Consider the following 24,771-nt stretch of genomic DNA (forward strand, 5'->3'; position numbering starts at 1 on the left):
AAAGATAAGCCAAAGAGCAGCGATCTTCTGGAGAGGATTCACAGAACCACTAAGGTTGGAAAAGACCTGTAAGATTATCAAGTCCCACCATCAACCCAACACCACCATGCCCACTAAACCATGTCCTGAGAAGACTCCACGCAGTAAGACAGCCAAGAAAGAGAAACACATGCAAGCTTTCCTGCCCGCAGGGACAGAGGGAGTCGTTCTGTATTCCACTGCGTTAACCCGGATAGGTTATTCTGAGCAGCTGTTCCTAGAATCCCGTATGTCATACGAACTACCTACTGTCTGAACTGGTACTTTCAGGAAGAGAAGGCACAAAAGCAGAGGAGGTTGCATAATAGATTGCATCTTCCGAGATGCACATTTCCCAGAATGGGACCGCCCTCCAAAAAACCTAAAGGCAGCCTTATGCACCCCTATGTCATTCCCTGCAACATTTGCCATGCAGAGAAAGGCGTTACAGAGAAAGCACAGCTTAAGCATGCAAAGTTTCATCTGTTCCCATCTTAGCTAGGCACCAGCGAAGTCCAAGTGCAGAAAGACAAGCTGCAGCTCTGCGGATGATGCCAGGCAGCTCTTTGTGCCTGCATTTAGATAGAACGCACTAGAGCAGGCTCCAGGCGAGCCCGGTTCCCGACCGAGCGGGTGAACACCGGCCCGGCGCCGGGGCAACGCACTCCTGCACAGCCAGCGAGCAGCCCCGCAGGCAGCGCCAGGGCAAGGCCGCCCCCTGGCGGCAGAAGGGGCCGCGCTGGCGGGGTCCTGCGGCGGGTCCGGCTGAGACTCGCGGCGGGGACGGGAAACTTGGGTGCGCCTTTGGGAACGCTGCTCCCCGGGGACGGCTGCAGTCAGGGCCTTCTCTGGTACCGAATTAGCAGACGGCCAGAAATAAAGCCATGGCAATTTAAGGATTTAGTTCTCCCGCATGCGGCAGGGAAAACAGGGCGGGAGGTTCATAACACGTTTCTTTTTAAGGGGGAGGATGAAAGGTAACCTCAGAGCAGCAGCGATTCAGATTACAAACGTTTAGTCTGAAGCATGTGCTGGCTAAGATGTAATTTACGGCAGCTGTGCTGCATACAACTCATTTACCAGAAGCCAGGGGTAGAAAAGAAAGCTCTTTTCATCCCATTTTTTCCACATTTTTTTCCGGCACTGGTCTGCATCTTAACAATTCCAATATACTACTGCACAAAAATAGCACACAGCTTACCAAAACACATCTAAAACATAAAACATGAAATATCTTTGAGACTGAAGTTTATACCAACCACATCCTACTATTTGGAATTTGTAACTATGTCTCTTAGCGTGCCAAAGTACAAATACGGGTCACAGCATGTGGAAGAAAAAGAGACAACACTAGAAGTGAGAAAGACAAAAGAATTAATCAAAAAGAAAACAAAGTTAAGCAGAAATCCATAAATTCATACTCCAGGCCATATAAAACCTTTATACATATGTTTAGCTTTAACTACAAGTGCTTGGTGGAACTGAAAGCATTACATAAGTAATTTTTTTTTAATATAAATTACATTTCTTATATATTCAGTTTTGTGACTCTGAAATATAGGTTGCTGCACTTACGAAAGACGCAAAGTCCCTCAGACTGAAATCACATGAAAACTCCAGCCAAATTCCAGCCCTTATAGTCAAAGTCAGGGACAAAAACATTCCCGTGATATAATTTCCTGGACTTCACAAAGCATAAATTCAGAATCCTTACAATCTCAGGTGGTTCAAGACTCCTGAGCACATACTTTCTTCTATTATACTGAAATACAACCTTTGCTCTAGCTCCATTACACTATTCAGTAAAATTATTTAAAAGCGGCCTGAACTGAATCTCAAAATACTCCACGTTGCACAAACGACGTATTTCTTGCTCAGAGATAGTAACTCAAACACCCTGCAACACAAATAACAAACTGTTTTAATTCACAGTTGCAACACATAAACACGATGAGATCTGTACCTTGTTAATCCCGACTTCCCCACTCCAACAGTTTAAGCTAAATGTCACATTTACATAACATTTACATAAAGATTCAGTTTTGTTTACACAAAACCCAGCCTTATTTTTGCAACATGCTTGATGCTAGTTCATTATGTAACAACAGATTGTTTTCCCTATTAAAAAAAAAGTTTAATTCTGAGAAGGTGTTTGAGAGGCTGCGGTTGCTCTGAAGCAATTTAGCGTCATCCTTCATTACTGTCTGATCAAGTTTTTTGGTTTGTTTAGTGTTGTTTTCTAAAAACAAAATTGAGGGTTTTGGACACTATCCCACTATAAGCAAGACATCCCAACTGATTTTATACATCATGGTCACTTGTACAGTTCATACACCCAGTACACAGACAGCAGAACATTCATGGAGCCTCCCACCGCAACCCATGGCAGTTCAGCTGTGGACTTCAACAGCAGTAAGGCTAGATCTCGTAGTTGGGAACATTTTAGAAGCTTCCAAACACTGTTCAGTTTGATTTTTTTCAATATCACTTCAGCGGTGTCACTGCTTTCAACACGAACACAGTTAGACTGGTGCTGACCCCTTCAAAAACTGCTAACACCAGCAAACATCGCAAAACTTCCAGCGCAGCTGAAAGCAGAGCTCATGGGAGTCTGTGGTGCAGCTGGATGTAACTGCAACATTTTATAAAAAGAGCTGTATCTTTCAGCTCCTCCATGCAGGGGTCTCTATGGATAGATTGATTGCTGTTCTCTTCTATATTTTAGAACTTTAAAGCAATTTTTGCAGAAACCCTAAGGCCCCATATTGGAAGTAAATTTAAACAAGAAATAATTTCTAAGCTAATATCACTACCTCTTCACAGTAATAAAATAAACATTTTAACCTTAAAACTACTTATAAATTAGACACAAAGGCATTCAATCACATCTAGTGATTACTACAATTGCTTTTATTAGCAACAAGGCTACATACTTGGGTTTTCAGTGTGCTAACTTAATCACAAAATTTCAAACAAGTCTCTTCAAGGGCTGTCTCTAACACATCATATCTACATCACAAGATGTAGAAAAGATGGCAAGGATCACCTTTTGTTCTTCTCGGCTCCCTGGCTAAGGAGGTATTGTTACAGTGGGGCTTTTTTGTCCAAAAGGGTTTTTTTGTAATGTAACTTGGAAATAGCCTGTTTCTGTGTTAGTCTGCTCTAGAAGCTTGTTTCACAGCTGGACACCCTTGACTGAAAACGCTGCTTCTGCTGGCTTTATCTGCAGTGCTCCAGAAGAGCACAGTGATCCAAGGGAGTTCAAGACTGGTAAATACTTGCAATAGCCTTGTGGTCTGCTAGTCCTTGCTTGGTTTAGAGGCTGAGGATTGGAGGCAGAAAGGACCCAAAAGAGAATGCAGGTACAGCAGTTCACATATCCTACACGCTGTGGTCCCACCTGCATGTGACAAAGTACCAGCATCACTGGATCCTTCCCCACGGAGCGTTATCAGTAGATTTAAGTGGAATGATACAGTGTGTTGCCTGCATCTTCGGCAGTTTTTACCCTGTACATTACTTTGATGACTACAGACAGATAAAAATTGTTTTCCTTCATCCAGATACATTGCTGCTTAATCAATACAGCACCTTTGTGCCAGCACTGATCCAAGTGAGAAAAATGAGATAGAGACATAAAATTGTCATAGACATACCACAGGTAACGCTAAAGGAGAGAGTACTGCTTATTCAGTGGGCCTCCCGTAGACACACAGGCTGCATACAGAAGCCAAACGCATCTGTTCCAAGCAGTCATCCAGGACTTCCAGGCAAAGCAGTACAAAGATTCGGCAAAATCGGCTAGGATTAACCTCATTTGGAATAGATTAGCCAAATCCACAGAATGCAGAAATTGCCCCTTAGTGCACCATGTTTTTCTCAAGGTGTCTGAAGGAAGGAGAGGGCAACACTGTGGCCATTTTTTAAGGCAAAAGACTAAGGTTACATGCTGGCCAAAAGCACAGCCTGAAAAGAGAAGGGAAGTCCCGAGGGTAAAAGCTACTGGGGAAATACTAGGGGACAGCATAGAGGGCAGGAAGACAAAGTTGGTGTACTTGTATCCACACCACCTATCGGAAAGGGTCTGTGGCATGAACAATCCCCAGAACCACGCTCAGGTTTTTGTTCTTGAGAAAATGACAGTTTGGGCACACATTGTGAGAGTTGGGGTTGTTCAGCCTGGAGAAGAGAAGGCTCTGCGGAGAACTTATTATGCCTTTCAATACTTGAAGAACACTTATAAGAAAGATGAGGACACACTGTTTAGTAGGGCCTGTTGCAATAGGACAAGGGGTAATGGTTTTAGACTGAAAGAGGGTAGATTTCAACTAGATATAAGGAAGCCATTTTTTACAATGAGGGTGGTGAAACACTGGAACAGGTAGCCCCGAGAGAGGGTAGATGCCCCATCCCTGAAGACATTCAAGGTCAGGCTGGACCTGGTCTAGTTGAAGATGTCCCTGCTCACTCCAGGGCAGGCTGGACTAGATGGCCTTTAAAGGTCCCTTCCAACCCAAACTATTCTATGATTGTTGCGCACACAGTAAGGATGACTAGGTGACCAGGACACAAAGTGAACCAAAAAGCCAAACTTCTTGACAGAGCAGAGGAGAAAGGATGCATCCTTGTGGGACTTTACACCTAGCAATTTCAACAGCAGAGGTGGTTATCCAAATACCTTTATCAATGCTGTTGCAAGAAAAGTGGAATCTTTAATACTGTGCTGCCTAGCCCAGCTGCAGTATATTAGAACATTAACAGTACTTTATGGGCAGCCACATTCAAAGCAGCAGCAGAGAGACTGGTATAAATAGCCCTGGTATTTGGCTCCCAAAAGAGGGACAGGGTTTATGCTGCATCCCATGTGGCACCCCACCAGGGAATCCGTATCTAGCTATTGGAGCCCAGAATCACCTCTGATGTTACCCAGCAGTGGAATTAGAGGAGGGATGCAATACCAGGTGAAAGGGACTGCTGCATCAGATGTTGACTTTCCAAGACCTGGGCACGTTAGAGAGAAGGGGAAAGCTCAGAAGCAGCGGTTGTTGTTGGTCATTTTTTGTTTGGTTTGGTTGGGTTTTTTGTTGGTTGTTTTTTGGGTTGTTTTTCTTTTTTTTTTTTTTTTGGGGGGGGGGGGGGGGAGGGTGTTTTAAAAAAAAAAATACCACACCAGAAACAGTGACACGGAGAACTGCTTGTTTAAGCAGAGGCATAGATCTCTTCAAGCTTGGGATGGCTTGAATATTGTTGAGCTTTTCAGTGAGTCTACACTTCCCATAGGGGTTACACTTAGATAATGACTTCTCACCATCTCAGTAAAGAGTTGTGATGTCTTTCAAGAGGAAATGTCTGCACTTTAGAAAAAGTTTGACCTCACAGGAACTGATCTCCGTGGGACCTTTCTGAACAGAGTAGAACAATAATGAAAAAAACTGACTTTTTAAAAACTTAACAAACCAGTTATCAGATAGTTCATGAACATCATTATTCTTTTAAGTAGCATGGAAATACTACAGGATTCCACAGAGAACAAAACCAGGAGTTGAGCCAGCTGATGAACAGACTTTTCCTTATCTTGTTTCATGAGCGTACCTTATTCAGAACATAATCCCCTCTTTTGCCATGGGACCATTCTGCCCTTACATGGAGGTGCCCTGTTTCTAAAAATCAATAGAGGTGGCCACACATACTAGATTTTGATCCCAGAGGTAAACTATGCCTTGCTTCACCTGAGAAAATTAGAAAAGGGGATATTTTCAAGTGTTGTATTTGGAGAACCTTTGGACCAGGTAATAAGCTAAACCTAAATAACCTGCAACTCTAAACAAGCTAAAGTAATTGCAAACTATGGGGTGAGCTGTGAGCACTGCTAACAGATGGACACCTTTGGGAGACATTGTGGGTGTGTGGTCCCGGAGCTCTTTTCAAAGCCAGATCTGTACTGGAATGAGTACGATTCACACTTTTTCAAAGGCACAGCCATGCTGAAAGCATGGAGATTTTTCAAAAGGATCATGCCTCTAGGAACTGTCATTCTCCTCTACCGCCCTCATCAGTGTTGCCCTAAAGGAAGCACTGTTTGGTATCAGGACAGTAAATATTCTCATATGTTTACAATTTTATTTCATCCAATGCCCTCTTCTCAGCACTGGATGAAATGCCTGGATAAAATAGCATCAGCGAGCAAATAGCACCAGGCAGCCTCTCTCTTGCTCTTTCCCCTCTGAACTGCTACCCCAAAGGCTATTTTTATGCATTTTGAACTCTGAAAATACACCCATTGCTCCATTCTGAGAATGCTTAGATTTAGGAGAAACAGGGCTGTAGTCACAATGAAAAACATATTGCTATGGTTGTATAGTACTTGTGTGATTTAAATAACATTGATTAATAATTTTGCTGATCCTAAAAGTAGTAATACTTTCTTTTATATAGTTGTGTGAAAACAGTGGGCAAATCACCTTCAAAGTATGGTAGTGCATTTTTAATAGGTAGTACCAAAACCCAGTTTTCATCATGAAATTACTGATCTTTCCCCCAAGAATTTCCAGGATCCCCACTTCGAGCACTATGGTATAGCTCACAAAGGTTCAAGGCCCAGACCCTTACATACTCAATTGCACTTTAATTTCACAAATAGTAGTTCCATGATGCCACAATATTTCAGCATGCAAGTAATCAGAAATCTAGTCCTACAATCCAGTTCAGCCCAAGCCAGTAAACACTACATAATTAGTCATTTCAGTATAATATACACTTTTCAATAACAAACACATTTAAAAAGATGATTTTTAAACTTTTCTGAGCTATCTTAAAAACAATATCAGAAGCATAGTTCAAGCCACAGCTACATGGATGCACAGAAATTATTTTTTTTTTTTTTACTAAGAACACAAAAGAAGCTGTGTAGCTGTAATTCTCTGTCATACTTTGTGTCATGCTTCACTTGTTCAAGCCATTGACTGTGTATGCCAGGCTATCTACAGTCCTAGCCCCTTCAATCAGCATTTTACTAAGTAATTAGGCACAGATTGTCCTTTTAGCAGAAATTGGTTTTAGTTTTGTTGGCCACACATTTTATATTTGAAAGTGTCATACTGGGTTCCTTGTTTCATTGCAGGGTGCCGTCCTTATATTTAAAATAATATAGTATCTCTTGAACATTTCAAATCTCAATTCATAGATTTTTCAACACTTCCTGCAACTGTGGTTTGTTTGGGTTTGGTGGTTCCCCCCGCCCCCCACTGTTGCTATTTCACACATAGAAACCCAAACCGTGAAGAGGGCCATCTATGACAGATACTATATGAACACAGAAGGAGAAGATTTGCAAGTTCTCAGGAGCAGAGACTGTCTAAATAGGCAAAACCAGAGGCAATAGCTTTCTAAAGGTCACGTGGCAGACCAACAGCAGAGATGTAACATCAAGTCCTCTGTTTCCTAGTCCAAAAGTCATCTACTAAACAAAGGAAAAAATTTTCGTTAAGGAAACCCAAGCAAAACTCATACTGCTACAACAGAAAGGAACAATATTTCGTCCTTAGCAGTAGAGTTAAAGTATCTGATGGCTCCCCAAGTTGTTAACAGGGGTCGGTGACAGTCTGAGAATGAAGTATTAAAACCATCTAAGGTTAGAACAACACACTGCATAGAACCCACAGTTGTCTTTGAAACAGTGACGCATTTGTCAAAGATTATATTCAAATTCAATAGCTATTTGAGGTCCAGGGATTGCATGAGCATACAACTTCAATACTGCATCTCCACAGGATGTAAAACAATCTAGTATAACAGAGTAATATTTATTATATTCTTTGTAAGAAGCGAGAGCGTATTTTGTGGCAGAAGCATCACCAGGGGCTCAAACTTAGTACATCAATACTTCTCATGATTCTATTCTTGGTTAAGCAGTTGTCCACATTCCCAGGAAACTTTCTTGTGCACTGTATTCCCTTTACAACGGTAGCGTATTTTTAAACCATTTCTTAATATGATGATTTCCATTTCTTAAGATTATTTAAAAAAAAAATCAATCTGCTGGTCAAAATATAAACACAACTAATTTTGTAGAACTGATACCAGAACTTGCATACATTCAATAGTTTAAAAACTATATCTACACAAGAAATACATATATCTTCAGCAATATTGACACTATGACTTTAGTGAAGAAAGCTGGCTGTTAAAAGCTGTCACGTTACATGCAGAGAAATACGTAAAATAACCCTAATATTACAAAGCCTACTGCTCAAAGGTTGCAAGATAATCAGGATGGGGGTTTGCCTGTGTGACCTTAAAACAAACTTGATTTTCCCTGTGACATAGACTTTGTGAGATCTCATATCATTCATGGGTTTTGTATTCAGTTTAAACCACAAAAGCATAATATTCAATATGATACTACCCAGTACTCTTCCCTTTGAGATATATCCTTAGACAGAGAATTGGCACACAGACCTTGGGCAGAGAATTACCATTTTTTCCTGATTTAGCCACAGTACCGATAAACTAGAGAAGCTGAATCTGAAAGGGGTATCTTAGATACTTCAGGGGACAAAGTGAAAAGAACACTTACAAGTGATGCTGAGCCTAAGGCAGAGAAATGCTTCTAGGCATTTATCATTCTGTCTGGAGCTATACGCTTCTTTTACTAACTACAGTAAAGAGCAATTAGCAGGGTTCTGAAAACATTAGAAAATAGATGCTTCAAGTGAGCCTAAAATAATGAGTTTGGCAGCATGGCCAAATCACAAGAAGCCTAAGATCACCTGATCCTTATGGTGGGACCCAAACAGCATGTTCTGGCTCGCATACCAGGTTCATTCTTCCAAGATAAAGTTCTTCACAGACTGATATCGCAAAATTTTAGTGGGATGAAATAACTGATAGAATGAATTTTCTAAGGGCCTGAAGACCATGGCAAACTTCATCTTTCATGGTATGCATAGCACTACTTTGTAAAGTTCAGTCGATAGCGATAAGTATGTTATTAAAAATGAATGTAAATCCATTTTAAGCGAACAGCTGTGACTTTGCTCACACAAAAGAACTCCAAACAGCAAAAACAGTTCCTCAGTGTAGCATTCAAATACACTAAACTCCCTTTTCTTATTCAAGTGCCCTGCTTTAATCACTGCATTCCTCTAAATGTCAGCAAACAAAATTCCACTTTCTTTACTCGTCTTCAGAACACAGTCCATCCTGTGCATCGAATCAATCCAGTTTTCTATTAGAAAATAAAACTCCCCTGCACCATCACAATTTTTTACAAAATTCAAGCCCTTATTAGGGGGTATGAAGGTACTTGAGTTCCCAGTGGAAAAAACTTTTTAAAAGTTTTTCTTCAGTACAAGAAAATTTAAGATTTCCTCAGGAATGAGCAGAACACTGCCACTGAAATCTCCTGAATGACACCCAAAGAGGTTCCTTAGAGACTGACATTGAGTAGATATCCAAGCCAAATAGTTAAAGTTTCTCAAACTAATATATAAATGGAAAATGAAAGATGATCTTGCCATAGAAAACATCAAGTAGTATTGAGTTCACATAGCCATCTCTACTTAGAAATGCTTTTTAATATGGAACTACAATTCAAAATAAACACTAGCTTACCTGACCAGAAAGCGATGTAGCCCAACGTCGAAACTTCTGTAAGAAAAAAGATTCACCATATTTTAATTAAAAAAAAATACTACTCTGTTGGGTATTGTACAAACACTGTATTTCAAAACAGTGAATAATACTGAAGTTAAATACAAGATTACTGGAATTAACACAACAGAAGCAAAAGTGTAATACACAATTTCCTTTCTGTAATGACATGTGAAATTTATGATGATTACCACATGGAAGGATTTATATTCATGTTAAAAAGCTCACAAATTCCTTGTTTGAGTATTTCTTCAGTAAAGCAGTAACATTCAGAGTAGTCAACTCACATAACACATAAATTGTATATATTCTGTTACTAGAAATAATTTTTAAGCACCCTGATGACCAGCGAGTCTGCATGTTTGTCATATCTACAGGTAGATCCTCTACGCAAAACTACTGTGGAATCCTTTCTTTCCCCTTTTCTGCTCTGTACTGCACTAAAATGCAAGGGATTGCTGTAAATTCTCTCCATGATGCAGAATAATCCGAGAACGCCCTTATACCTCCTTCAGATACACGGAGAAGCGGGCCTTGCAAGCGTGTTCCACTCAGATCTGGTGAGGAATATAACTTTGAGGACTTTTGACAGTAAGTACAAGTTAGATCACACTAAATTACAGAACCACATCTGAAGACTTCAGCCCTAACAACATACATTGGCAGTTAGTGCCAGTGTTTCTTTCCCTTTTCTGCTTCCTCCATCCCTCAACTATTCTGAAGAATCAAACTCATGAACAATGTACTAGCAAATCCTTGACACTACAGGAAGGTATCTGCTGATTTGAGACATTTACCTATTATCTGAAATATGTGCCAGTTTTATGGGACAATCAATATAATCCCAGATTAACTGTGTGCATAACAGCACAACTGGAAAATGCAAATTTCTTCTTTCCAGTGCTGGACTTGCACTGAAATGGGCTTACATTCTGTACACAGAAAACATTTTGACATATACTAAACTCTTGAACATCCTGTTCCAAAAAACCCTAATAGGTCATTTGAGTACAACATGGTTTTATTTTAACAGTGTTGCTTGCAGTGTGCTGCCTTCTACTCAAAACAGCAAGATAAATCATCAGATAGTGAACGGCATCCTGATAACAGCAGATAGATAATGAGATGTAGAAATTCTGGGAGTTAACAGGCAGGGAAAGTCCACTGCTTCAGCAGGGTGCAGAGGAGGGGAAAGAATTTCTCACTTAAAAGCTGCCTTGCAACAGAAGAAATATTCTGCCGGGAACATGCACATGGTCATCATTAAACCTATATTTTCACATTCCTGAAGTCATTCCCTGTTTTACATTATTGTTATATTATTGTGTAATTATACTGCATAATATGTATCCAGTTATCTTTCTGCATTCTTCCTGCCTGGACACATATGGTAATTTGGCTCCCCCTCTTCACTAAGATGTTTTGTGTTGTGCAGACAGTCTTCCGTATTAGAGCTGCCCACAGTCTGTATTTATAGCTGTGAAAACCTCTTCTTCCTAGGACCAAGCACTTCAGTATGTTTGTGCTGGTATGGTGAGAAGAGGAAACTTGTACAGTTCCAAGGAACAGCTGTATGCTAAAGAGCCATCTTGCACATCTTCACCCAAGCTCATCTTTTCAAGTTCTCCTAGCTATCCTCTGACGGCAATGACCAAGTCTGCTATAGTCTCTGAAGGCACACAACAACTGAGCTTCTTGTGGACAGGATGTGGAGCATAAAGACATCACCGCTTTTGACGCTGAACCAAAGCCAAAGGACTTAGCCCAGAACAGGCATGGAAACTGGATGGTGCTGCTAATTTGAGATCAGAGCTGAAGGAGGTGTGGGGTGGACAAGGCTGAGGCAGAGTGGGTTCAGACAGGGAGGGAGAATGATACAGTTTGCTGTGAACTTAAATGCCATCTTTTCTCTCATTTTTCACTCTTTCCAAAACATAATGCACTTCCTATTAAAAACACATTTATAACTATTTCATATGGGCTATAACTATTAAAATATTTCCACAAAATCTTCAGTATTAAAAATGAACATGCATAGAAACAATTTATTAGAATAAATGAAAAGGAGGAAAAAATACCAGAGCCTCACTAGGTGTTAACTCAGCATAGATAGACAGGCCCCATTGTTCCTCAGTTTGATGCTGTACTGATACATTTCAACTGACTACCTAAGATCCTGAATTCTCAGTATAAGCAGTCATTTAAAGATGCAACTACACTATGACCAACAGAATTATGAGGATATACAGTAGCAGACTGTGCACCTAGGTCTTAAAGGCACCTCAGAACTGTATCATTGATTAGTTCCAAAAGCAATAACAACAAGGCCGAACAATCTCAAACTGCAAACAGGAGAAACAGTCACATTCCATAAGGCTATGAACATTGGGTACATACACTTTTAAGCACCTAGGACAGTGAATAGAGACACTGTGCAAGGCAAAAATACTGAAAAGCTAGGATTCTTGGAGGTCAGTTTTGACAAAACACTACCACAGACACTTTCAACCATTCTGCTTGTTCGTATTTAAATACACATTGCATTTAAGTCTACAAGTGAAGTGAAAATACAGTGAAGTAGCAATAGAAACAGATCTGGTAGATGTAATTAATTCCTCCGTTTTCAAACGGAGAAGTTAGCAAGGGGTAAAGAGGGTTTGTACAGCCGTGTTCAGACTGCAACTTGCGGGTAGAATAAGCAACTACATTAAATGAAAAAAGAGAACAAGTAATCATGCTGCATTTGTATTAAAAATTTCATAGGTAGATTCCTGTGATGTTGAAGGAATCACTATCTGGCGTGACAGGGTGCCCCCACAATTAATACAGAATTACAGCTGCCATATGCACATGGACATGATTATCTACTGCTTATAAAGTACACCCGTATTTACTTGATATTGCCACACACTTTATAATCAACTTCACACTGCTTGTTCAATCCTGAGTTTCTCTGCAAAATACAGGATTTATCTGGTAGCCTTTGCAATTTAGGGTGCCTCAGTTACACAAAGTTTCATAAATGCTTTTTTAAAATCCTATAGTGAGCACAATTATCTGAAAGAAACGTTATTTTAGATTTTAATTAAAACAAGGGAAAGGATATCCACAGCAATACAAGCAAAAAAATGATTTGCCAGTTAAATTTTCTATACTACTCAAATGTCAGTAGCAATATATTATTTTAATTTTTTGAGAAATAATGGGTAAGATCAGTTTATCAAGATCGTAATAGTAGTTTTGGAACAGGGAAAAATCTTGACTAGTCGGTAGAACAATAAAGGAGATATTTAACCTCCATTTCATAATCATGTTACTCATTGCAGACAATTTTATAGCTATTTTCTTTATAAAAATATCTCTAATTCTGTTCCTCTGAAGGGCATCAGTTTTGAATCAGTTCTGTAGGCAACTCAAATGCTTTTGTTAAGCATGGACGTTCTAGTTTATGATCCATTTCAACAAAAGAGTATACATATAATCCTTCCTAATCAAATTCATCTTTTCCCAGTATGTTAACTAGAAATCAGCAACCAACAATATACATTTACTAAACCAACAAGGCCCTTCTCCAAAATAGAAACTTTGAAATCTCTGCCTGCAAGCATACATGTCTCTCCTCAAGGTATGTTTTAAAAATTATTTCAGACATGCAGTTTCTGCTTTGAAAGCTAAAAGCATAATGCAACAAGCCGCCTCCAAACTTGCATTCAGCACAAAGCTTAGAGAGGGAAGCAGAAAAAAAAGAGTCCTCTTATACAGGAAAGATATGACAAAGCAGAAACATGATGGTATGAACCAGTCAGTAGCAATAGCATGTGCACTGAGATTGTAATCCTGATGATTCCCAGTCAAACAAAAAATAAAAACCCCCTCATTTTGTCCCTGGGATGCAAGAGGCATATATACATATCCGAAAGCCAAATGAGCAGAACTATGACAAGTTTCTGTTCATGCTGCAATTAGGGTATCAGAGGAGCCAGTCATCTGTTTCCCCCTTGTGTCATGGGTACTTTGGACTTGTGCTAAGATTCCCATTTGTCCAATTTCCTCACAGTCCGTCCTCATTTTGAAGTCTTGTGCCTGCCACTTGCTACTTAACAGTGCCATAGAGCACGGTCTTCCGACTGTGCCTGCCTATTGTAGGCTGGCACATCCTAATATAAAGTCAGGATCAAAAACTGATCAGGACCTTTAGGAGCTGGTTCACGTTTTCCTGGCCACATGCCCTGAGCCCAGCACAGGCCAGCAGACAGGGTGGCTCCCAGTGGAACTACAGATTGACATGTAGTGACAGACTCTTGTTCCCTGAGCATCACCATCCAAATATCCACCCTGGTCAACACTATGTTATCCAATGGACTGTTTATGGCCCCGCTTTGCAAACCTGTGCCTTCCTTTAACCAAGGTCTAAACTCAGGTTCCCTAACAAAGGAGTTGTATGAGCCTTTAGTATATGACTTTTGAATTCAATGAAGTTATGCCAGCTTATGTTACTTAAGGATCTGACCCCACACCTGCCTAGATGAAAACTGCTACCTATTAGCTGCATTAGGGAGCACAATTCCACTGTGCTGGCTAAAGGATCCCATCTCACAACAAGGGTTGATTGTGATACCTCATTCCCAATGATTTACTGCATTAAAAAAATAAATACCAAGCACATGTCAGGATCACATGAATCAATTTAAAGCTAAGCTCATTACTGGAACAATTTTTTTTATGAACCTCAACTGCAATCATTTGAGTTGTGAAACCTTGATTTTGTGTATACTTTTTTTAAACCATGTGCTGAAGAGAAACCAGTACAGCTTTGTTTTCTGTTAGTTCTTCCCCAGGACTGCTAGGCTGCATGCTATTCCTGGAAACAAAGCACAAAAATCATGTATCATATAGCATAAACTGGGAAATGTTTGGCTAACTGAACTTCGAGCAAAGATGCACAAAGATGCCCACTGCAAGCATATGGGATGTCACCACTCTGAAAAGCCTTATGCATACACTAAAGACAGGACACTTCAGAGAAATAAGTGGGGACTAATTATCCCCCGGTCTTTCTCAAGACAAAAATAAAATTAAAAAAAGAGAGTTACTGCCCTGACATCACTTAGATGAGGGACAAGAATCAAATCCACATTCCCTAAAGAGCAAGAAATAATTACTTTCACAACACGTGCAGCACCCATACAGGTCTCATGTACACCATGAGGCTTCTGATCAGTCTAAGGGCCTGGAGAGAGTAAGATTTTAGACTTTTCTTTGTTACAGGATATAAAGTACTACGTGGGGAAAACTCACATAGAAAGTGCAATCTCTTCCATACTAAGAAAGTAACAGGTTAGATATCAAGACTGGCATATATCCAACACTCTTCGTGAACTCAAAATAACTGCATATGTCAGCCACATATATAGAGAAGAAATATTTATAATAGGTAATGGACATAAGGAGAGGTATTACAGCTAATTGAGGTATATTCTGGACATTTTTGAACAGACAAAAAACCCACCAGTCACAACAGCAACACTTCGTAATTCCAGAGATCCTGTACTAGAATCACCTGTGTTCTGAAAAATGTCAATATTTAAGAATTGAGAACATTTGTTTGTCTGTGCCAGTTCTGCCAAGGAGTAATAAACCATTTTTGCAGCAGCTAAAACACGATTTGACAACAAATCACACTAGCAGCATACAGATGCATAGTGGCATGATTCTAACTTTGGGTTCTACCTTCAGGTGGATGGATCTAGGTGGATAGTTTGCCATTTGTGAAGAGTTCAAAGTCAACAATGCAGATGGAGACAGATAAATGTGATACTGTGTGCCCAGAGGCTGTATTGTCTTGTAGACAGAAATATCCCAGGCACCTTAAACAGTCACATTGCCACTGGAACATGAACACATTTGAATGCAGAAAGGAATGGCATAATTTCTACACTCAGGAAAGGAGTCCAAGCAGTAGTGATACTAAAGACAAACAATTTAGTTAGCATACAAAGAACAGACCCCTTTGTGCAAACTTTGTACAGATAAGTTAAGATATTGTGTCAGATGAACTGAAATATGCATTAGTTTTCCTGGAAATGGGCTGGCTGTGGTGACTGGTTATTTTGGGTTATGTTGATGTCGTTTACCTTGAGATAAACAGTATACTGAGATAGATCACCCTGGAGGAGCTTCTGGGTCTCCTGATAACAACTGATATACAACCTTGAGACTTGGTATTGTTTACATACCAAACAAAGTCAGTGAAATGCCCCAAATGGGTGTCCTAAGGCTGACCTACCTCATTATAACATTAAACACCACACCTCCTAGCTAGAAAAGCCCCCAACCCAAATAAGCCCCCTACTTTCTGGGCATGCGTAGTGAATTAAAAGAGAACTCTATCTTTAAGATGAAGTAAGAAAGATACTAACCAATAGTTAGCTAAGGGGTGGGACCAGTAAGCATAACTTCGCTAACTGTTTAAATACTTGTCATTATTTCAACTGGGTGTGCATGCTAGGAGGAAAAATCCCCCATGCACCCAGCGCTGCAATAAACCAATGTCGGCTTTCTAAACTATCATTTTGTTTGGAGAGTTTTCTTGGTCACAATTTTCGGTAACAATAGCACTATCCCACATTTCACTGTAGCAGACAATGCATAACTGTACTTAGATCTCTTCAGATCAGTGAGACCAGTTGCCACTTAGTTGGTGATGAAATCCAACAAGTGGGTTGTTATTTATTACAGCTTCAGTACTCATACCCTACAGGTATTCACTGTCTCAAAGAAGCATTGTAGTTACTGTGGTGTTCCAACAACGGTTCTCAGCCCTTCCTTTTACAAATGCAGCTAAACTTGACATTAGAAACTCATTCATGTATCCTCAGAGGAGCCCGTCCTATTTAAACACAGAGCAGGATTTGCAAAACCATTAGCAGTCTTTGCAAATACATCCGGCATTGTGCCAGCAAGCTGCTGACTAAGAGTCTCTCCACACCAGAACATTTTGCACTGGAGACTGAGAGGTCATTGAATGACAGCTGCTTTCACCAACACAATGCTCTTAAGTTGCTTCACTGTCCCTCTTTCTCAAGCAATGTCTTACAGCAGGGATGCCCAGAAGACTGTGTAAAGAGAGAATTCCAGACAGATGCCCCACCATTTAGCCGTTCTAAACTACTTTTCCTGATCCTCCTATTTCTTCTCATCTCTTCCAACAGTGCCTGCAGCAACCTCCCCTGCTGGTAATCCCTCAAAGATGAAAGCTTCCAAATTACAAGTAATTACAGGTGTGCAACGTAAGTCTCAAACATGTTTTAGAGTCTTGTCTGAAGAATAAGATTACTACAGGGAAAGCAGATACAAAACCTGCATGTAGACTTTGCTCAGTTCTGTTATTTAACGTCTCAATGAACTATAAAACTTTGCTAAAGCAAATACCCTAGAGGGGGTATGCCTACCAAGTATAAGTGTTTTTCAAGTAGTGACTGCTAGCAATTGATTCATCATCTTCAATACTAAATAAAGATCTGGGAAAGCCATCCATATTTTTTAAAAGACACTTTTGCCTGTCTATAGCTTGCATCGATTCAGATATATTGTTTTCCCCAAGTTTACTTCAAACCTATACCTTCATAGCAAAGCTTGTCTCTTCAGTGACAATCAGCACACTTCTTCCTATATAATAACTGCCACCATGCTAGGATACATTATTTAGAAAACAGATGCACAACTTAAAATAGAAAAACAAAATTAAATTGTCACAAGATATTTTACAGTCAAAATAAATATAGCCAGCAAACCAAAATATTCAACTAAAAAGCCTAGACTGTTTAGTGTTGTTAGTTTTTAAAATGAAGATAGAAAAATTAATGAGGCAGATAACCCAGAAAAATGAGATCCAACCCAGAAAAATGAGATCCAATCCAACAACCCGTTTGGATTTATCTATTACCCAAACTATGGAATACACTTTTGGACACTGAGCTTTGGGGGGGGGGGGGGGGGACACCACATTGCAACATTTTCTGCGGACCCTTTTGCTACATACAAGTATGTTCTCGGAGCTCTCATTTTTCACTTCAGCCTTTCAATTAGTGCAAGACACATGGTGAATTCCACCCACATACAGTTTTTACAGTCTGCCCACTGACATGGTATTGGAATCAGGAACAAATACATAGATGCAGTTCTTTTGGCATTCCTTCAAGATAAACAATAACAAATCCTATCATTTCCTATTCAAAAGCAAAACAGTTCTTAGCATGCAACATACAATGAAACAAACCCTGGCTCAACCCAGTGAGAAAATTCCTGTTTAAGTGAATTCAATGTTCTTTTAAACATCAAGATCTTAAGAACCTGTTTAAGCCTCGATCTCAAGCTTCAATGGACTGTCTTTTGTTTGCAAGCTTGATTTTAAGTTTTAACCATCTGCAATGCAGCAAACTAGTAGTAGCAGCTTTCTTTCATCTCAATATAAAAATGCAACTAAGAGTAAAAAAAGAAAACCAATGTTATTTGAAAGAAAAAATATGAAGACTGTCAAATGCTTTTATATCATGTCTTTGACAAGCAATTTCTTGTTGTAGTAATAATAAGCAGAACTTGTATATACATGAAGATAGCTTTATCATATTCTCTGACACTTCCTTAAGGACATACTGAAATTTTAACATTTTACTTGAGAAGTATTTCCTGCATAGCATCACAGGGAGAAGCTAGGGTTTCCTGTACCTATGAGAATGGTGGGAATCCATAATAAAATCCTGGCCCAGTCAACGTCAGCAGTAGAACCCTCACTGATTTCAACAGAAGCAGAAATACCTGGACTGACTCTGGACAGCCTGTATAAGGCAGGATACAGTCCAACTTTGGTATACATTTTGTTATGGACACCTTCACCTCTGAGTAGAAAATATCAGTAAGCATACCAAAGCTTCATCTGTGGCGTTTCAGTTATTATCTGGGAGCTCAGGCTGGAGAGCTGTATAGCAAAAATTATCTACAGTGAGATGACTGCAAGGAGAAAGTTCTTTTGTGGACCGCATAAGACTTCACAAACTGCTAGTGGCCTCCAGCCTACAAATTGGATCCATGCTCTAATATGTTTTGTTGTTTCATTTCAATTTAAAACACACAACTCGTATTATATCAGAAAGCCTGAGGAAAGTTTTAATGATTCTAGGCAGTCACTCCCCACCACCTCCACAATCTCCTAGCCAGAGAGACAAGCAGAACTTTAAGCAGGCATCAGTCACTGCCAGTGTTAACATAAGATTACACACAGGTCTGCCTACTTAGGGGTCTTTAAGACAAGAAATTAGTTCTGCTAACATATCCCTCACATTGGATCTTGGTGATACAGTTCAGCGTTTTCTTAAAAAGAGCAAATTCATTTTTATTCTGTTAATCTCTCTTAGAACCCTTCAGAAGCAATACTACTTTAATTTTATACCTTCCCTGATTCTTCAAAAGCCTGTGGTAGCTCATGGAGAGTGGATGAAACCCAACGCCCATTAGCGGCAAACTCCCATAGGGCAAGTTCTCCTTCAGTTTTCCTCGAGTAAGACTCTTGCAATGCAGCATGATTGTCCAATTACTACAAGATCCCTATCCTTACTGCAAACAGAACAGTGAAGTTTATTAATAGCCATTACTCATTTTCTGCAGTGGCTGTGAGCAGGCAGAGTGCTGTGTGCCAAATGAGAGCAGCAGTAATAGTTCATATCTATGCAGAGCTTATGTCAAATACTTTGAAGAATGGGCTTCATGGCTGGATCAGCAGCAGGTGGGCTTAGCTTGTTTGTTAAAAGCCCAGCAATTTCAAATTACAGTAACAAAGCAGTCACCACACAAATAAATTTCCAGTAATTATGCAATTTAGACCCAAGAAGGATTAGGGTCCTTCATTATTGCCTCTTTTTATAATCCAAAGAGACAAATAATAGCTTTTTTTTTTCCTCTACTAAAAAGATTTAAGGAGCCTTTTAAAGCTTTAATATAACCAGCAAATTAAGCTATACAGTTGATAAGAACTGTAGCATGCACTAATTTGGCTGACGTCAAAAGCAGTTAAATCTTTTGTCTTTATCAGTGAGAGAATGACTAATTAGTCCGGAACTAAAGCATTTATCATGTATTCAGGTGACATGCTAGCTAAAAACAACGTGTCACAGATCAATGCCCGGCTTTAAGCATCACAACAGTTAATGAAAAATATAAGGAAGTCAATCAGGAAAAGTGTTATTTTCCAACTTAGAAACAAGTTATCCCACTACTAAAAAATGTGCACTAATTCTGCAATTAAACACCCAACTTTTGGGCAAGCAGTCCAAGTATTCTGATATTAGCAAGCAGGTGTAATGTTTAAAGGTTATGTATAACTCCACAGCCTTTCTAAGGACGGGTCTCCTCTTTGAAAGACCACCCTAACTCCAGCTGTTACTCTGCACAGCAGCTGTGTATTTCACACAGGAGCATGCTTAGAAGTACCACAGGGGTTGTAGGTGGGAAGGACATACAGTGAGACTTGTCTTATGCTCACCCGTAGTCCTTATGTACCAACAGAAGGAAAAGAGCCCTTTCCTTTCTGAGACTTTCGCCCAGCATCTTCAAAAACCACATGAAAAGCTCCTCAAGAATGAAAACTAATATTCTTTAAGCTTCTTAAAGCACATCATCCACAAAACATATGCAAACACAAGCCTTCCATGACAAAACTGTTCTTACACATGTTACTTTTACCACTAATTTGGGATCTGATTCAGTGTACTTGTCCACATAGGACACAGAAACCAGATATTACAACTTCAGGGTGTAAACAGTCTGCAAAAGAAGGCTTAACATGGCTCATGGGCATTAATATATTTGGACTTCTGCACACTTTGGCAATATTGATTTCTTCTATTCTTAAGATTTCAATACAATTTCCCCTTACTCATGAGCACTGGGCCATTTAAACACTGTGAGTGTAATTCTATTTAATCCAACTATCCTTTTAAATCATTTTTTTTTCATATTTAAGGGATCATTTCCAGAAATAAGGTGGGGAAAAGGTGCCTTTTGATTTTTAAATAGAAATGCTGCAGCATTAACATTTAAGATTAAAACCAGTGAGAAGCTAGATCATTAAAAGACATTTTTGTTTTACCTGATATACTAAAACATACTGGACAACTTTTTCTTTGAAAATATCAAAGGCTGAAAATACACCAGAAGTGACACTCCTAATCTCCAGAGGAAAGGGAAATATGCATAAGCCTGTCCTTCCTTTTCTTGTCTCTGAGTTCCAGCTGCTGGGTAAGTCCCAAAGGCATGGAGTAGAGAGCTTTCAAAAACATAGCTGTCTAGAACTATAGCATAGATACAAAACAAATCACCTCAAAATACCTGAACCTCTTGTAGCTGAGTGCTAGGCCACTTATAGCACTTAAAATGAGATTCTCTGTTCATAGCACAAGTAGGCTTGGCCCAGCATCCCTGCTCTGATCCCCAGACAGCATCCTCTCCCTAGGCACAGAACCCCAGTGAAGATCCTCCTGCTCTTTGGGAAGCAGCTGTTGCAACCCCTTCCACAGCAAGTTGGGCAGCAGGTCTGAGTCACAGATGTGGATGCGCCATTCCAATTTCTAGCAGGCTCTGGGTGATTCGCTCTGAAACCCTTCTTCACACTGCCATGGAGATGTGGAGCTCGTTTTCACTGCCTACCTCTCCTTCCCTCATGCAAGTTTTTCAAGGATTTGTAACTTAACTGACTCCTGAGAATACCTGCCATGGGAAGGAGATTACAACCCATCATTTAGCATCCTTCCTTTTTCCCCTGTAATTACCTCCAAATGACAGGTTGCACAACAGCAATTTGCTGTTATTACTAGCATATAATCAGAGAACTAAACTCATAGGAAGGAGAAATTTAGGGAGAAAATCTGCTATCTCAAATTTCAGACCATGCATCAACTTGCCCAGAAACACTACCACAAAAGAGCACTACAATACTAGAACAGAAAGCAAGAGCCTTCCACAGGAGGTGGATAGAGCACAAGCTCCTAAACTTGTAAAAGGTACCTTTTTCCTGAGCCCAGAGGCAGGGGTGTCATCCTGACTACACATGGCTATCGTACAGTTACATTTGGACAATTTTGTTTGTGTTAACTTGTACCAGACATTGGCTATTTGGGAATTTAAGAAGGCAAGCTTCCCAAGTCAAGCACTGACAAACACTTTTTCTGATCTTTAAGTTTCCCTAATGATATCTTATAACATAAAACCTTTTAGCAGCTAACTCGTCTTGTTATATTTAATTTATTAACTCCCAAAATTATTTATTCCAATACAAAAATCAGAAGCCCAAAGAAGGGCAGTACATGATAAACTGTGCTGAGACTGAGAAGCACAGATGAAAATTGACTTAAAATGACTTTTTTCCCCCTACAGGTCAGAAAACCCATTTTCTATTCCAGTCCTCACCACAAACTAAGAATAGGCAATTAGATATAAATACTATCAAGTGTTTAAGTCAGAAATAAGAGATGGTAAGTTTTTGCTTGCAATTCATCATTCCAAAATTACTGCACGTGGTCACAGTGATCTCTTGTGCTCGCACTCATACATAACATTGGTATCAGACTTGTCTTTTTCCAGAAAAAAATCTGAAAGGAAAGGAAAATACCCTGTACAGTCCTTTCTGCTAGACATACAAAAGGAACTGTTTCCAGAGGTGGAAAGGTTTTAACAACAGTGAAGGTAGACAAAAAGTATCAGGATGAGGAAGAAACAGATGCAGGTGAGATTTTTCCTTTGTAGAGCCATTTGCTATGGCATGGTTATAGCTGAGAATGTTATTAGCCTACAGCAAAATTTAATCCATAATTTGGAGCAATTCACTGATACCTTGCATATAGACCACTTTTCTCATAAGGCAAGCAATGCTTTTGCAATAATGAGGCAGGTAAACCAGACTGAATTGCAGACAATTTCTTTCAAATAGTAACCCAGATGCCATTTTTGGATGTCACCAAAACATCTGTGGGATAAATTTAACATGTTCACATCAAAGTATGTATGTGTCTATACATGCAAAATACAGTCCTCCTAGTCCACCCATTAGCATGCAAGAAAATGGGGGGGTTGACTTACATCAGACTCCTGTTTGGTCAAGAATCAGGGTGTTAAATACAAGGTGGAATCTAGAACTTGCAGCATGGTAGTTTAAAATGGCCAGATCTTTCTCCAGCATTGCAATATTTTATTTTTATCTGGCAGCATTTCTTAAACTCTATTTTCTTTATTCTGGATGAGATTGTTTCCTGTGAAATCTACCTTTCAAATACTACTTCTTACTGCCTTCCTGAACAATCTCTACCCTTGCTGAAGCTAACCTATATTAAACGTGTAAAATTTTAGCACAATTTGTCCCCAACACACTCGTCTCCATTATTTTGGGATAAGATACTTAGGAATGTGCACATTTTGAGGTGGAAAGGCAGAGAAGAGGAGTTGTGCTTCTGCACATTTCGTATCAGTCTATGACCAGAGATAACTGGTTTTTATGCCATGCTGTTCCCATGGCATGTCAAAACACATCTGATCAATGTGTCCAACATCTTTGCAGAAGAACGCTTGCCACACTCAGTAACGTAGTACGGAAACAAAAATGGAAGCATGATCTTTTTTCCTATGAACAGCAGTCTGTGCTAAACGTTGTCCTCATTTATGGGCTGACAAGTTTCTTTGTGGAGTACGTTGACAAAGTAATTCACCAGTATGTCAAAATTGATACAGGATTTAGTTACATGCTATCTATTGTTTCTGTAGTTTCCACACCCTTACTCTTCCACTAGGATATTTTTCCATATTGAACTAATTTGCAAGTTCCAGCAGTAGCGCAACTTTTTCCAGTTGCACTATATAATTCACCCCCCGCCTGAGAAACTGTATGGCAGACAGCCTTGACCAATTCTTTAAAAGCACTTAAAAGTTTCCAACAACATTGGGTGCTCTCACACAATTCATTACCTTGCTTTTAACCTTGGTAACAAAATCCAAGTTTTAATTCCTCACGACTTCAGATAAAGCAGACATTAAAAACTCTTAAGTTGGTGTGTCACTGAACTGCTGACCTATCTGGAAATCAGAAACTCCTTTTCACAGCTATAATCAAGCTTTTGAATAGTAAAAAATACCATGCATTTATTAGCTATACAGCTGCATATTTAGCATGATCTCCCGGTAAAATAAAGCCACAGTAACACATTCAACACCTGTATTTGTCTTGAGATGGTAAAGACGACCACTAATTTTTTGACTCAAGAGATTGTCTTGATTAAATAAAATGCAAATTAGACAGAATCTACTATAAAGTTGATAACTCCCTTTTAATTAAAGCCTTTTATTAAGTTTGAATGGACACAGTTTGGTTTATTGTTTAGTACCATAAATAGGGAGGCAGAGTACCCGATTTGTTTTCCTAATACCTGCTTTGCTTTTCAGCTCCAGAGAAATTTTAGACATGCTGTGGTATCTTTCTTACCTTCCTGATTGAAAGCTCTTCCACCTGCTGTATCACATAGTGAATTATGTAGCATGTATGATTACATCCAGACCAGCGTCACTTAGATCAAAAGCTTTCTTGTTATGCTCAAAGGACACCAGGTGGTGGTGGTGGAAGACTCCTCAGTAGCGTATTTACTTTCCTTACATTGTGACATTCATGTTGTCTTTCTCTTCAGGCTACCTTCTCTCCTTCAACATCTGCACTGTTAATAGCTTTGAGACATAAAAATAGCAATACTGGGTGTTCTGAAAGCCTAGCTAGCATAATATCCTGGTTCCTGAGAGTACTCTAAAGTGGACACCAGTGAGAAGGGTAAGAGCAAGCCAAGCATACACAAGCACTTTTTTCTGAGCAGCCCTGCCAATGCCAGCCAGCAGGTAACAGTGGCGCACTTCATGTCATCTGGCTCATTCCACCCCACTCCATTTCCCAACCTGGCCCTAGGAGCCCTTAAATAAGCTTTACCAGGCTACCATTTTATGAAAACAGAGTCTGGTACAAATCTCCTCACACTACCAGCTGAAAACTAGGCACTGTGTTATTAACATTTAAATTTG

The 24,771-nt window shown here is 39.6% G+C and overlaps 1 protein-coding gene across 1 annotated transcript in view; it reads right to left on the reverse strand.

The window, feature by feature from the left end:
- The window catches only part of HHAT (hedgehog acyltransferase), a 165,776-nt gene that overhangs the window by 115,903 nt on the left and 25,102 nt on the right, over positions 1-24,771 (reverse strand). The window contains exon 8 of the mRNA XM_059835645.1: positions 9,631-9,666. Within this exon, the coding sequence (XP_059691628.1) occupies positions 9,631-9,666 (36 nt within the window). The remainder of the gene's footprint in view (positions 1-9,630; positions 9,667-24,771) is intronic.

Source organism: Gavia stellata, chromosome 2 (assembly GCF_030936135.1).
Source record: "Gavia stellata isolate bGavSte3 chromosome 2, bGavSte3.hap2, whole genome shotgun sequence".
Classification (NCBI taxonomy): domain Eukaryota; kingdom Metazoa; phylum Chordata; class Aves; order Gaviiformes; family Gaviidae; genus Gavia; species Gavia stellata.